The sequence below is a fragment of the Coregonus clupeaformis genome, chromosome 29 (genome assembly GCF_020615455.1).
Source record: "Coregonus clupeaformis isolate EN_2021a chromosome 29, ASM2061545v1, whole genome shotgun sequence".
NCBI classification, from domain to species: Eukaryota; Metazoa; Chordata; class Actinopteri; order Salmoniformes; family Salmonidae; genus Coregonus; species Coregonus clupeaformis.
Window position 1 is genome coordinate 48,815,624 of NC_059220.1, and position 15,711 is coordinate 48,831,334.

At 44.7% G+C, this 15,711-nt stretch overlaps 1 protein-coding gene across 2 annotated transcripts in view; it reads right to left on the minus strand.

Annotated features, from left to right (window-relative positions):
- LOC121545169 (nidogen-2) overlaps positions 1-15,711 on the minus strand; it is a 110,970-nt gene that overhangs the window by 23,521 nt on the left and 71,738 nt on the right. The window contains exons 12-18 of one of the 2 annotated variants that reach the window (XM_041855615.2): positions 12,513-12,641; positions 8,797-8,922; positions 8,323-8,583; positions 3,648-3,887; positions 2,602-2,841; positions 1,556-1,795; positions 510-749 (exon numbers count right to left, since the gene is read on the minus strand). In XM_041855615.2, the coding sequence (XP_041711549.1) occupies positions 510-749; positions 1,556-1,795; positions 2,602-2,841; positions 3,648-3,887; positions 8,323-8,583; positions 8,797-8,922; positions 12,513-12,641 (1,476 nt within the window). The remainder of the gene's footprint in view (positions 1-509; positions 750-1,555; positions 1,796-2,601; positions 2,842-3,647; positions 3,888-8,322; positions 8,584-8,796; positions 8,923-12,512; positions 12,642-15,711) is intronic. The other variant, XM_041855617.2, reaches the window with a different exon arrangement.

Below are 15,711 nucleotides of genomic sequence, written 5' to 3' on the forward strand. Positions count from 1 at the left end.
GCCAACAAGCTAACTGGCCAGGTAAAATTGAAAAGAGAAAAGGGAGAACATTTTACTTCGCCCAAATGGCAACTTAGTTAGCTAGCTATTAAAAGATCCACAACTTGTGTTCAGCGACCAGTCAAAATCCAGTGCTCCTTACCAAGCTAGCTAGCTTCAGTTAGCTTGTCAGCTAGCTACCGCTAGTAAATGTAGTAACATTCGCTAATGTCTATGGGAAGGCTAGTGGAGATAGGAATTTGCAGTTTTTTGGCTCATGATTTTCCAGAAATCTACACTCTACATGCCACAGTTAATTATAACAAAGCAAAAAGGCTCAAGGAAGGGCCACTTAGTGTAATATCTTAGGTATCGGACTGACATGAGTTTGAGTCCCAGTCGGACTTCTCCCTGAATTTGCTGCGTTGGTGTAAGTGTGGGATGCTACTCCTGTAAGGCCATCAAAAGTGTGTCCCTGTGCAAGACACATACAGATCAGTAGAGGGGGGCATTAAAGTTAAAACTCCTACCTGTTTCGTCACAATTAGGCTGGCTAGTACCGGGTGGTTTCCTGGTCCCTGCTCTCTCCTGCCCCCTGCTGTCCACACACCAGCAGTGTCCTGTAGAACCGTGGCACTGCAGGGCTCTGTATTGACCCTGCTCATCGCACTCAGGCACAAACACCCCCAGGATAGGGTACCCCTCAGGACTGGTTGTCTGGACACGGTCTTTATACTGTTCACATTGAGTCTTGGGCCTCTCAGGACGATCTGTAGAGACAGGTAAGGGGTTAAACCAGGTAACTGATCAATCCAATCATACCTTGCAAAAAATTGGTTGTGGTGGTATTTCCGGTACAAAATACTAACTTGGTAAAACGAAATTTCCTCAAATGTTCTAATATGTCAAAGCAATGGATTATACATTTAATTCTGGTAGTAAATGTTTATGCTCACGCCTTGAGTCAAGGTGTTTGCTTTATTATTGTTTACTACATGTGGTAGCATGCTAGCTATTGTCTTTGGTAGCTAGTGCAAAAGCTAGCACAGATGCGTTAACCGGAGCTAGCCAACAAGCTAACTGGCCAGGTAAAATTGAAAAGAGAAAAGGGAGAACTTTTTACTTCGCCCAAATGGCAACTTAGTTAGCTACCTATTAAAAGATCCACAACTTGTGTTCAGCGACCAGTCAAAATCCAGTGCTCCTTACCAAGCTAGCTAGCTTCAGTTAGCTTGTCAGCTAGCTACCGCTAGTAAATGTAGTAACATTCGCTAATGTCTATGGGAAGGCTAGTGGAGATAGGAATTTGCAGTTTTTTGGCTCATGATTTTCCAGAAATCTACACTCTACATGCCACAGTTAATTATAACAAAGCAAAAAGGCTCAAGGAAGGGCCACTTAGTGTAATATCTTAGGTATCGGACTGACATGAGTTTGAGTCCCAGTCGGACTTCTCCCTGAATTTGCTGCGTTGGTGTCAGTGTGGGATGCTACTCCTGTAAGGCCATCAAAAGTGTGTCCCTGAGCAAGACACATACAGATCAGTAGAGGGGGGCATTAAAGTTTAAACTCCTACCTGTTTCGTCACAATTAGGCTGGCTAGTACCGGGTGGTTTCCTGGTCCCTGCTCTCTCCTGCCCCCTGCTGTCCACACACCAGCAGTGTCCTGTAGAACTGTGGCACTGCAGGGCTCTGTATTGACCCTGCTCATCGCACTCAGGCACAAACACCCCCACGATAGGGTACCCCTCAGGACTGGTTGTCTGGACACGGTCTTTATACTGCTCACATTGAGTCTTGGGCCTCTCAGGACGATCTGTAGAGACAGGTAAGGGGTTAAACCAGGTAACTGATCAATCCAATCATACCTTGCAAAAAATTGGTTGTGGTGGTATTTCCGGTACAAAATACTAACTTGGTAAAACGAAATTTCCTCAAATGTTCTAATATGTCAAAGCAATGGATTATACATTTAATTCTGGTAGTAAATGTTTATGCTCACGCCTTGAGTCAAGGTGTTTGCTTTATTATTGTTTACTACATGTGGTAGCATGCTAGCTATTGTCTTTGGTAGCTAGTGCAAAAGCTAGCACAGATGCGTTAACCGGCGCTAGCCAACAAGCTAACTGGCCAGGTAAAATTGAAAAGAGAAAAGGGAGAACATTTTACTTCGCCCAAATGGCAACTTAGTTAGCTAGCTATTAAAAGATCCACAACTTGTGTTCAGCGACCAGTCAAAATCCAGTGCTCCTTACCAAGCTAGCTAGCTTCAGTTAGCTTGTCAGCTAGCTACCGCTAGTAAATGTAGTAACATTCGCTAATGTCTATGGGAAGGCTAGTGGAGATAGGGATTTGCAGTTTTTTGGCTCATGATTTTCCAGAAATCTACACTCTACATGCCACAGTTAATTATAACAAAGCAAAAAGGCTCAAGGAAGGGCCACTTAGTGTAATATCTTAGGTATCGGAATGAAATGAGTTTGAGTCCCAGTCGGACTTCTCCCTGAATTTGCTGCGTTGGTGTCAGTGTGGGATGCTACTCCTGTAAGGCCATCAAAAGTGTGTCCTTGTGCAAGACACATACAGATCAGTAGAGGGGGGCATTAAAGTTAAAACTCCTACCTGTTTCGTCACAATTAGGCTGGCCAGTACCGGGTGGTTTCCTGGTCCCTGCTCTCTCCTGCCCCCTGCTGTCCACACACCAGCAGTGTCCTGTAGAACCGTGGCACTGCAGGGCTCTGTATTGACCCTGCTCATCGCACTCAGGCACAAACACCCCCACGATAGGGTACCCCTCAGGACTGGTTGTCTGGACACGGTCTTTATACTGCTCACATTGAGTCTTGGGCCTCTCAGGACGATCTGTAGAGACAGGTAAGGGGTTAAACCAGGTAACTGATCAATCCAATCATACCTTGCAAAAAATTGGTTGTGGTGGTATTTCCGGTACAAAATACTAACTTGGTAAAACGAAATTTCCTCAAATGTTCTAATATGTCAAAGCAATGGATTATACATTTAATTCTGGTAGTAAATGTTTATGCTCACGCCTTGAGTCAAGGTGTTTGCTTTATTATTGTTTACTACATGTGGTAGCATGCTAGCTATTGTCTTTGGTAGCTAGTGCAAAGGTTAGTACAGATGCGTTAACCGGAGCTAGCCAACAAGCTAACTGGCCAGGTAAAATTGAAAAGAGAAAAGGGAGAACATTTTACTTCGCCCAAATGGCAACTTAGTTAGCTAGCTATTAAAAGATCCACAACTTGTGTTCAGCGACCAGTCAAAATCCAGTGCTCCTTACCAAGCTAGCTAGCTTCAGTTAGCTTGTCAGCTAGCTACCGCTAGTAAATGTAGTAACATTCGCTAATGTCTATGGGAAGGCTAGTGGAGATAGGGATTTGCAGTTTTTTGGCTCATGATTTTCCAGAAATCTACACTCTACATGCCACAGTTAATTATAACAAAGCAAAAAGCCTCAAGGAAGGGCCACTTAGTGTAATATCTTAGGTATCGGACTGACATGAGTTTGAGTCCCAGTCGGACTTCTCCCTGAATTTGCTGCGTTGGTGTCAGTGTGGGATGCTACTCCTGTAAGGCCATCAAAAGTGTGTCCCTGTGCAAGACACATACAGATCAGTAGAGGGGGGCATTAAAGTTAAAACTCCTACCTGTTTCGTCACAGTTAGGCTGGCCAGTACCGGGTGGTTTCCTGGTCCCTGCCCTCTCCTGCCCCCTGTTGTCCACACACCAGCAGTGTCCTGTAGAACCGTGGCACTGCAGGGCTCTGTATTGACCCTGCTCATCGCACTGAGGCACAAAGACCTCCAGGATAGGGTACCCCTCAGGACTGGTCGTCTGGACACTGTCTCTGTGGTGTTCACAATGAGTCTTAGGCCTCTCAGGGCGATCTGTAGAGACAGGTAAGGGGTTAATAAAGGGTGCTCAGACACACACACATACACAGACACAATGCTCTTAGTTGTTGTGCCAACTCAAATACTTCTAGTAAGTTGAATTTAAAGTCAATAAAAAGTCATTATTACTTAAAATGTTTGTGGTACTGACTCAAAACTAAATGAGAAGTCACACCAACTTTATTTTTTAAAAGTTATGATAACAAATTAACTTTTTTCCCAAGCATGCTCTACTGCATGTAGATTTTTTGAATTGTTTTTAATATCTGTGTTTATGCATGTACATTGTGATTGATTGATTAATCTTCTGCAACAAAAATATACACTGCTGCCTGCAACATCCTCCAACATGACCGGTTTGGCGGTGGGTCAGTCATGGTGTGGGGTGGCATTTCTTTGGGGGGCCGCACAGCCCTCCATGTGCTCGCCAGAGGTAGCCTGACTGCCATTAGGTACCGAGATGAGATCCTCAGACCCCTTGTGAGACCATATGCTGGTGCGGTTGGCCCTGAGTTCCTCCTAATGCAAGACAATGCTAGACCTCATGTGGCTGGAGTGTGTCAGCAGTTCCTGCAAGAGGAAGGCATTGATGCTATGGACTGGCCCGCCCGTTCCCCAGACCTGAATCCAATTGAGCACATCTGGGACATCATGTCTCGCTCCATCCACCAACGCCACGTTGCACCACAGACTGTCCAGGAGTTGCCGGATGCTTTAGTCCAGGTCTGGGAGGAGATCCCTCAGGAGACCATCCGCCACCTCATCAGGAGCATGCCCAGGCGTTGTAGGGAGGTCATACAGGCACGTGGAGGCCACACACACTACTGAGCCTCATTTTGACTTGTTTTAAGGACATTACATCAATGTTGGATCAGCCTGTAGTGTGGTTTTCCACTTTAATTTTGAGGGTGACTCCAAATCCAGACCTCCATGGGTTGATACATTTGATTTCCATTGATAATTTTTGTGTGATTTTGTTGTCAGCACATTCAACTATGTAAAGAAAAAAGTATTTAATACGATTATTTCATTCATTCAGATCTAGGATGTGTTATTTTAGTGTTCCCTTAATTTTTTTGAGCAGTGTATATAACATACATTTTTCTAAACTAATCCAATCATTTAATTTGAATTTTTGCATCCGTTACTGAAATGGTTGTTCCAGTTTAAATGGCTTAGGTAGTCTACTCCCACTGTTCCTAACGCTGGCAGTCATTATGAATGCAGCCTCCTGAGTTGCGCAGCGGTCTAAGGCACTGCAGTGCTTGAGGTGTCACTACAGATCCGGGTTCGATCCCGGGCTGTGTCGCAGCCGGCCGCGACCGGGAGACCCATGAGGCGACGCACAATTGGCCCAGCATCGTCCGGGTTAGGGGAGGGTTTGGCCGGCCGGGATGTCCTTGTCCCATCGTGCTCTAGCGACTCAGAACGCTTCTGAACTTTTGCTATTTGAGTGTAGTTAACTAACGTTTATGTGTTTACTGATTTATATTTGAGTTAAGGCTAATTGATCAAATTGATGTAATCAGTTTCCCACATTTGTTTTTGTAAACTTAATTATATTTGAGTAATGGTAAATTATAGTTTCTAAGTAAGGTGGACTTTAGTGAACTCAAACATTTCAAGTACTGCAACGTATACTTATTAAGTGACTTTGACTTAAAAAAGATTGTCGTGTTCACTTCACCATATAGATTTAATTTAACTAGTGTTTTTTATGTATAGAGAAATCAAAATACTAGTACTGCTCACTTCAGCTATTTAAGTTTCTTAACTTAATTTCTTTGAGGCGATCAGTTTCCTATTTTTTTTTTGAAAAAAGTTATCCAGTTTGGAAATCAGCCCAATATTGCTGTTTACTTTGAGCATTGCTGAGTCTACCTTTAAAGTACAAGTCATATTCTTCAAAAATAAATGGGGATATTATATTAGTTGAAATCACCAATGAGCCATCGGAAATCTAATACATTGTGGCTTTAAAGCAAGTGTAGATATAACATGAATTCCAGTAGGGAACACCATCTGCCAAGAGAGAGGAGAGAGAAATTCCTCGACATCACTCGTCCTTTTGAAAAACCAGTTTCTAGGGGGTGTCAACACTTAACTGGTGTATCCTTGACACGGAGGCCTCTCGCCCTCTCTCCCCTCTCTCTCTCCCTGACAGCTTTGTGTATAAAAAAAACCATCTGGTGAGTGGTCCCATCCACACTTCCCTCTCAGGGTCAAACAAAAAAACATATTTCTTCTTTATTTTCCCAAGTCGTTCAAAAGCTGTGTTGAATCTGTCGTGGCATCTGGAAGTTAGTACCACTGGTATAGTCTGTTTGAGGCAATAACTACTTCTCTCAGACAAATAAGCACTTCCAGACAATGTGGACACATCGCATTGGAGGTTCAAAAGAGAGGGAGACCGTCGCTGGATGGTTTTAATATGTAGGATTACAATAGAACGTAAGAGTGTCTAGATTAATATGTCAAAAGGTTTCGCCAAAGACTAAATGTGACTAGTTTCAGGAAACAAGGCGTATGACGCGCGTCACTACTTCACAGGAGAGGCATTTGAACGTAACTTTTTTTAAATATCAAAATGCGTTTTTTGGCAGAAATACCTTCTGGAACATGTGAACTTTCATGTGCCTTAATAACAAACTTGTATGCCATCTGTAAATACAAATACAATTGTTAAAGTACGAGCCTAGTTGGTTTAGCCACGGAAAAAGATAGGAACCTTCCCGCTAGCCATGATTGGTTGAGGAAATGGATGGGCTGGACATGTCGAGAGATGAGTTTGGATTGGTCTGCCATGTAGCACGCTTCTGTCTATTACATGAGCTGGTCAGTATATGTTAAGTAATCCTTTCTAATGCTGCTTTTTTTTAAAGATATCACGTAGTAGAACTCCAAAAGTGTTGCTCTCCACTTTCTGGAGGACCGAGTTTTGAAATCAGTGGAATGCAACAGAAGACTCCACTATGCAAGTAAACATTTTACTTCACCTTCTGTATTCTGTGCATGTAACAAATAAACTTTGATTTTATTTGATATATTATGTGTTTACCAGAGACAGTAATGTGAAAAACATGACCTGCACCAAAGTCAAATTAGGATATAACGTTAGGCCAACGAGACAGTGTCCAAGTTCTAAAATTCTCAGGTAGAATGCCCTGCTTTTATTTTGTCACACTCACAACCGTAAGCTATTTTCTATAATTGGCTCGCTAATTAACTTGTAAATAATGATCTTGTTGTACATTTATTTTCCTGTAATAATGAAGACAAATGAGCTAAAGTGAAGACGTTGTCAACTATATGATATGGTCATTATTTTAACTGGCTAGCCAGCTAACTTAACATTAGCTAGCTAGCTAACAAGCTAGAAACAAACCAAAAGATTGTTTAGAAAGTTGCTTTTAGTTCCCTGGTTTGCTAGATTGACATATACTAAATTCATTTTTAAACTGGTGGGTTTATTGGTGTTATTTTGGACCACCAGGCTGCTAATGTCATGCAGCCTGTAGTTTTTGTGTTTATACTTTTTCATAACGACAACGACAAGTTTATGTCGGACAACAATAGAATGTTGTCACTGCGATATGTCGATAGACGTAGTATAAACCATCCTTTAGTCTTGAAATCTTTGGTTGTTAAGTACATGGCCTCACGTGTGAATCCTTAAAGAGATGGGTGGGGCTAAGGCTTAAGAGGGTGTGAACGATGCTGAATGGGTGTAGACAAAGAAGAGCTCTCCAGTGGGTTTACCGAAACATTCAAGGGCCATTCTCTCAAAAGTGAGGTTACAAGTTTATCAACTTTCAAAGCAGAATTACTTTCCCATTGATCCTCAACTGTAGTGTATGATATACCATTTTCTAGCTCTGTCTCTACTTTTATCCAATGTAAAAAACACAATTTAAAATGTTGCTACATAACACCGAATCGAGACGGTCGGTCACAAATATCAACAGTCAAAAGACGGTGGTCAGAAAAAGCATCTACTGCAGAAGAGTTGAGGTTTTACCAAAAGACAAACTTGATGGGATAACATAAGAGTTTAACACAACAAACTGACTATGAATCATACTGGGGACATACGATGCGGCTGAACATTGCTAAGAGCCTTTTTACACACAGCAAATCTGACATTGAAGTAAGGCAGATCTTACTTCACAATTTTCCTTGGAGTAAAAAGGCCCTAAGCTTCTTCTCTACACACCACAGTGTTCCCCGCTGACCACATCGCCTTTTTTCCTCAATGTGAGGTTCGTCGCCGGAGAGTGGCGACACAAAAGTTGAACTATTGTCAACGTTGTGTGAAAAGCACATTTGCTCCACACCATTGAAAACAATGGCAAAACAAGTGCTGTCTCTTTGAAAAGTTTGTTCAGTGTGTGTGTGCATGTGATATGCTGTGTGTCTGAGCAGCTCTCACCTGGTCCGTCGCAGTTGGTGGGGGAAGTTCTGGGCAAAGTCCTGGTCCCTGCTCTCTCCTGCCCCCTATTGTCCACACACCAGCAGTGTCCTGTGGAGCTGTGGCACTGTAGGGCTCTGTACTGACCCTGCTCATCACACTGGGGGACAAAGGCCCCCGGAGCAGGGCCCCCAGGAACAGGCCGGGGCCCCCGGGGAGACAACCCACCCAGCAGGCTGTCTCTGTGCTGCTCACACTGTGTCTTAGGGCGCTCCGGATGCCCTGAGGACCAAGACACATGGAGAACAAGACCTAAGACACAAGGTTCAGTACACCTAGCCTAAACCCCATATCTATGGTGACTCAAAGCTTGTTGGAAGACAGTGCCACTAACTTCTAGGCCTAGTGCATGATGTAAGATTTCGATATGAGACAGTGTGGCACAAAAGCTAATCTAGTTTGCTATGAAGTCTTTTAAGTTTTAATGAGCATCACCATTGCTAGGGACACACTGGAAGCCGTCTCCTTGGAAATTGTGTTGACACTGGCACTGGAAGGAGCCCAGAGTATTGGAGCAGGTGGCCTGGGGATGGCAGGGCTGAGAGCGGCACTCGTCCAAGTCTGTGGCACAACAAGCATAGAGTCAAACACCAAACATCAGAAATAGGGCCAAGTGGACAATATCATAGAACTGGGATCTGGTGGGAAGGGTCGGTGATGATCTTTCACCCACTATAGAACCTTGACTTGAATGTCTATTCTAGTGATTCTAGTTCTATGGCCAACATCAGGGGAGGAGAAAGGGAGGAAGGGGTTAAATAAAAGGTGGTGTTAAGCAGCCTGGAGGCTGTTTTCTGGGCCTTTTTGGAGAAACAGGAAGAGTTAACCATCCCGACCTCCCGGTGCTCCTCAGCTGTGCTCTGTGTCTCCTACGCACACATTCTCCCGAAGAGAACATTGAGCCATTGTCTCTCCTCTCTAATCTCTCTCGTCTCTCTTCTTCTCTTTTCCCCTCAGCCCCCTCACCTACATGGAAGCCGGAACAGCCCCTGCTTATTCACTGATTCCCTCCTAATGATTTACTCATGGATTTCATTGGCGTCAATAGCATTGAATGAGTGTACGCAATGATTGTGCAAGAGAGTCAGGGTGCAACAAATTCCCTAACTTAGTAGCCACGCTTGTCAGGCTTATAAACTGGTACATAACTACAAATGTACTCAAGTTACTTGCCTTACTTTTCCACCTCTACTGCTGCAGTAATGATAGCTAAACTGAATTAACATTGAAAAAATTATAGTAATAATACATGGGACTCCCCTTTAATTTGAGAAGTTCTGGGTTGTGAGTACCAAGGTGCGCTATGGCTGCCGCTTCTCCTCTTGAAACGTTGATATTGTTTGCTATCTAGTGTTGATCATTGTGCTTTTTGCTTAATAGGATTTCTTGCTAATAGTTTTACCTTTTGTTGCCTGCTGAGTCTTGCTTGCTGAGTATTAGGATTGCTTTTTACAAACTGCCAGGTTTAATGCCCTGTTTTCCCTACGGGCGCTCCGCAACCTGGGTATTGTACGTCTGGGGGCCTACTGCCAAAGGGTCGCGCTCAGAAAATACCTACACAGCGAGTGACTGAACTGTAAGATTCGCTTGTTCTGAGCGAGTGCTCGCCTCCACAACAAATACATAACTGAGCACCCCGGTGTCAATTCCTCCTCTACTACCCAGAACACCAGTAAGTTTACTCTGCTGAACAGTACACTCACTCTCTCAATAACAAATCACTGCTTGTTTATGATGCTATCATGGATAAAGATATTGACATGATGTGCTTAAAAGAAACCTGGCAGCAGTCAAATGACTTTATGGTGCTTAATCAAGCTACACCACCAGGCTATTTGTAACTACAAAAACCTCGCTATGTTGGTCGGGGTGGGGGGCTTGCTGTTATCCATCAAACAGACTTCAAGGTTAAAGTCCTTCCAACAGTTGTGCCTTTGCTGCCAAGTTCCTGTCTCTCCTGGATTGTTTCAACATCACACAGCATGTGCAGTTTCCCACACACAACCACTGTGATTATTATTTGACCCTGCAGGTCATCTATGAACGTTTGAAGATCTTGAAGAACAATCTGGCCTTAATGACCATGTACTCTTATAAACTCCACCCGGCACAGCTAGAAGAGGACTGGCCACCCCTCAGAACTTGGTTCCTCTCTAGGTTTCTTCCTAAGTTCCTGCATTTCTAGGGAGTTTTTCCTAGCCACCGTGCTTCTACATCTGCATTTCTTGCTGTTTGGGATTTTAGTTTCTGTATAAGCACTTTGTGACATCTGCTGATGTAAAAAGGGCTTTATAAATACATTTGATTTGAATTTGATGACAAAGGTTATGTTCTGGATCTGGTTTGCTCGACAGGCTTTACCCCCTCCAACCTGTGTGGCCGGGATCTTGCCATCTCAGAACACCTTGCCATCCTGTGTGATGTCCCTTTCCCCCTAACCAAGTTGCGGCAAAAACTGACCATTACATACAGGAACATAAAGTCTCTCAGAAACAGGCTTCAAACACCCAACAGTCCTCATCCTTCTATCCTCGGCCGAGGAGCTCGTGTCTCACTATGACACACTCCTCTCCCCCAGCCTTAGAATAATTGATTGGATTTATATAGCGCTTTTCTACCAACTGAGGTACTCAAAGCACTTTACATAGTAGGGGGAAACTCACCTCATCCACCACCAATGTGTAGCACCCACCTAGGTAATGCACAGCGACCATTTTTGTGCCAGAACGCTCACCACACATCAGCTATCAGGTGGAGAGGTCAGGATCGATATCTGCCGATTAGGAATGAGGGGGATGATTAGGTGGCCATGATGGAATGGGGCCAGGTTGGGAATTTTGCCATGACACCGGGGTTAACACCTCTACTTTTCCAATAAGTGCGATGGGATTTTTAATAAACACAGAGAGCTACATTCTTCTCCTGGGCCAGATCTACTGCCACCATGGTCTCAGCTTCCACTCCTATGCGGATGACACCCAGCTTTACATCCACACCAAACCCACTTCTCCCTCCCCCGTCTCTGATCAACTGTCTCCGGGATATAAAAAACTGGATGACATCTGATCTACTCAAACTCAACAGCTATAAAACTGAGGTCATGCTGGTGGCTTCCAAGGCTCTCCTCAAAAAAGTGTGTGACCTATTGTTGTCCATTGAGGGCTGCTCCATCTGCCCTCCTCCGAAGTCAGAAATCTGTGTGTCATCCTGGACCTCACTCTCTCCTTCGAGCCTTACATCAACTACCTCACCAATTCCTCCTTTTTCCACCTCCGTAACATCTCCCGACTCCGACCATCCCTCACGGACCCAGTAGCGGAGCCCCTCATACATGCCTTTGTCACATCATGTCTGGACTACTGCAATGGAGTCCTATTCAAGGTGTCCAGCAAAGCACTGGATAGGCTCCAGTACATCCAGAACTCCACTGCCAGGGTCCTCACATGCACCAAACCCTGGGAACGCATCACCCCCACTCTGCTCCACCTTCATTGGCTCCCTGTCAAATTCCGCATCCCCTACAAGATCCTACTCCTCACCTACAAGGCCCTCCATGGCCTTGCCCCCTCATACCTCTCCGACCTCCACCACACACACACACCTCCCGCTGTCTCTGTTCCTCTGACTCTGGACTACTCACCATCCCAAAAATAAGACGGGGACCGGGCATTCAGCGCGCTTCTCCTAAACTCTGGAACACACTCCCCCCAGCCACCTGCAATTCTGACTTCATCACCACTTTCAAAAACAGACTCAAACACCACCTGTTCGGCCTGGCTTTCCCTCAGCTTAGCTCTGCCTAACTCAGCTCTAGCTAAGCTAAGCAGCTTTTCAGTTTTAACTTGTTTAATTTCTTGTTTTGTTTGTTCTCTCTTTAAATCCCATGTATTATTATTATTATTATATTTAAATGAATCAACGCTGTTGATTTCCTAGTCACTTGTAGGTGATAGTGTGGTTACAATGAATAATTTCCTCAATAAAATGAAGACAATGACAAGATAGAGATCATATCAAGGGAATGTACTGTGCATGCATAATCTTCAAGGGGTTGCAGGCAGCAATGGGGAATTGCAAGGAATGTCCAGCCAGTCTGCAGTTCAGTATAAGTTTGCAGTCCAGTCAGAATTCCAATAGTACAGAACAATTACCTATACAGGTTCGCCCGTCAAAGCCAAACTCGTAGCCGCTCTGGCATTGGCAGCGATGGCTCCCTGGCAGGTTGAAACACTGGGCGTGGGCACCGCACAGGGTAAGGCCCTCAACACACTCATCCACATCTGAGGGAGACAAGAGAGAGAACAGAACTGTTATGTCACAGTTATAGTATCATCAGACCATCAGTTGCATTTTAATGAGGGAAATAAGTATTTGACCCCTCTGCAAAACATGACTTAGTACTTGGTGGCAAAACCTTTGTTGGCAATCACAGAGGTCAGACGTTTCTTGAGGTTGGCCACCAGGTTTGCACACATCTCAGGAGGGATTTTGTCCCACTCCTCTTTGCAGATCTTCTCCAAGTTATTAAGGTTTCGAGGCTGACGTTTGGCAACTCGAACCTTCAGCTCCCTCCACAGATTTTCTATGGGATTAAGGTCTGGAGACTGGCTAGGCCACTCCAGGACCTTAATGTATTTCTTCTTGAGCCACTCCTTTGTTGCCTTGGCCGTGTGTTTTGGGTCATTGTCATGCTGGAATACCCATCCACGACCCATTTTCAATGCCCTGGCTGAGGGAAGGAGGTTCTCACCCAAGATTTGACGGTACATGGCCCTGTCCATCGTTCCTTTGATGCGGTAAGTTGTCCTGTCCCCTTAGCAGAAAAACACTCCCGAAGCATAATGTTTCCACCTCCATGTTTGACAGTGGGGATGGTGTTCTTGGGGTCATAGGCAGCATTCCTCCTCCTCCTTCAAACATGGCAAGTTGAGTTGATGCCAAAGAGCTCGATTTTGGTCTCATCTGACCACAACACTTTCACCCAGTTCTCCTCTGAATCATTCAGATGTTCATTGGCAAACTTCAGATGGCCCTGTATATGTGCTTTCTTGAGCAGGGTTGACCTTGCGGGCGCCGCAGGATTTCAGTCCTTCACGGCGTAGTGTGTTACCAATTGTTTTCTTGGTGACTATGGTCCCAGCTGCCTTGAGATCATTGACAAGATCCTCCTGTGTAGTTCTGGGCTGATTCCTCAACATTCTCATGATCATTGCAACTCCACGAGGTGAGATCTTGCATGGAGCCCCAGGCCGAGGGAGATTGACAGTTTTTTTGTGTTTCTTCCATTTGCGAATAATTGCACCAACTGTTGTCACCTTCTCACCAAGCTGCTTGGCGATGGTTTGTAGCCCATTCCAGCCTTGTGTAGGTCTACAATCTTGTCCCTGACATCTTTGGAGAGCTCTTTGGTCTTGGCCATGGTGGAGAGTTTGGAATCTGATTGATTGATTGCTTCTGTGGACAGGTGTCTTTTATTCAGGTAACAAGATGAGATTAGGAGCACTCCCTTAAGACTGTGCTCCTAATCTCAGCTCGTTACCTGTATAAAAGACACCTGGGAGCCAGAAATCTTTCTGATTGAGAGGGGGTCAAATACTTATTTCCCTCATTAAAATTCAAATCAATTTATAAAATTTTTGACATGCGTTTTTCTGGATATTTTTGTTGTTATTCTGTCTCTCACTCTTCAAATAAACCTACCATTAAAATTATAGACAGAAATTTTTTTTGTCAGTGGGCAAACATACGAAATCAGCAGGGGATCAAATACTTTTTTCCCTCACTGTATGACAAAGGTCATGTTCTGGATCTCGTGTGCTCGACAGACTTTGCCCCCTTCAACCTGCGTGGCCTGGATCCTACCATCTCAGACCACTTTGCCATCCTCTGTAATGTGCCTTTCCCCCTAACCAAGTTGCGGCAAAAACTGACCATTACAAACAGGAACATAAAGTCTCTCAGAAACAGGCTTCAAACACACAACAGTCCTCATCCTTCTATCCTCGGCCGAGGAGCTCGTGTCTCACTATGACACACTCCTCTTCCCCAGCCTTAGAATAATTGATTGGATTTATATACCGCTTTTCTACCAACTGAGGTACTCAAAGCGCTTTACATAGTAGGGGGAAACTCACCTCATCCACCACCAATGTGTAGCACCCACCTAGGTAATGCACAGCGACCATTTTTGTGCCAGAACGCTCACCACACATCAGCTATCAGGTGGAGTGGTGAGGAGTGATATCTGCCGATTAGGAATGAGGGGGATGATTAGGTGGCCATGATGGAATGGGGCCAGGTTGGGAATTTTGCCATGACACTGGGGTTAACACCGCTACTTTTCCAATAAGTGCGATGGGAGTTTTAATAAACACAGAGAGCTACATTCTTCCCCTGGGCCAGATCTTCCGCCACCATGGTCTCAGCTTCCACTCCTATGCGGATGACACCCAGCTTTACATCCACACCAAACCCACTTCTCCCTCCCCCGTCTCTGATCAAATCAAATCAAATCAAATCAAATTGTATTGGTCACATGCGCCGAATACAACAGGTGCAGACATTACAGTGAAATGCTTACTTACAGCCCTTAACCAACAGTGCATTTATTTTAAACAAAAAAGTAAGAATAAAACAACAACAAAAAAGTGTTGAGAAAAAAAGAGCAGAAGTAAAATAAAGTGACAGTAGGGAGGCTATATATACAGTAAAATAAAGTGACAGTAGGGAGGCTATATATACAGGGGGGTACCGTTGCATAGTCAATGTGCGGGGGGCACCGGCTAGTTGAGGTAGTTAAGGTAATATGTACATGTGGGTAGAGTTAAAGTGACTATGCATAAATACTTAACAGAGTAGCAGCAGTGTAAAAAGGATGGGGTGGGGGGGCAGTGCAAATAGTCCGGGTAGCCATGATTAGCTGTTCAGGAGTCTTATGGCTTGGGGGTAGAAGCTGTTGAGAAGTCTTTTGGACCTAGACTTGGCACTCCGGTACCGCTTGCCGTGCGGTAGCAGAGAGAACAGTCTATGACTAGGGTGGCTGGAGTCTTTGACAATTTTGAGGGCCTTCCTCTGACACCGCCTGGTATAGAGGTCCTGGATGGCAGGGAGCTTTGCCCCAGTGATGTACTGGGCCGTACGCACTACCCTCTGTAGTGCCTTGCGGTCAGAGGCCATCTGATCAACTGTCTCCGGGATATAAAACACTGGATGACATCTAATCAACTCAAACTCAACAGCTATACAACTGAGGTCATGCTGGTGCCTCCCAAGGCTCTCCTCAAAAAAGTGGGTGATCTATTGTTGTCCATTGAGGGCTGCTCCATCTGCCCTCCTCCGAGGTCAGAAATC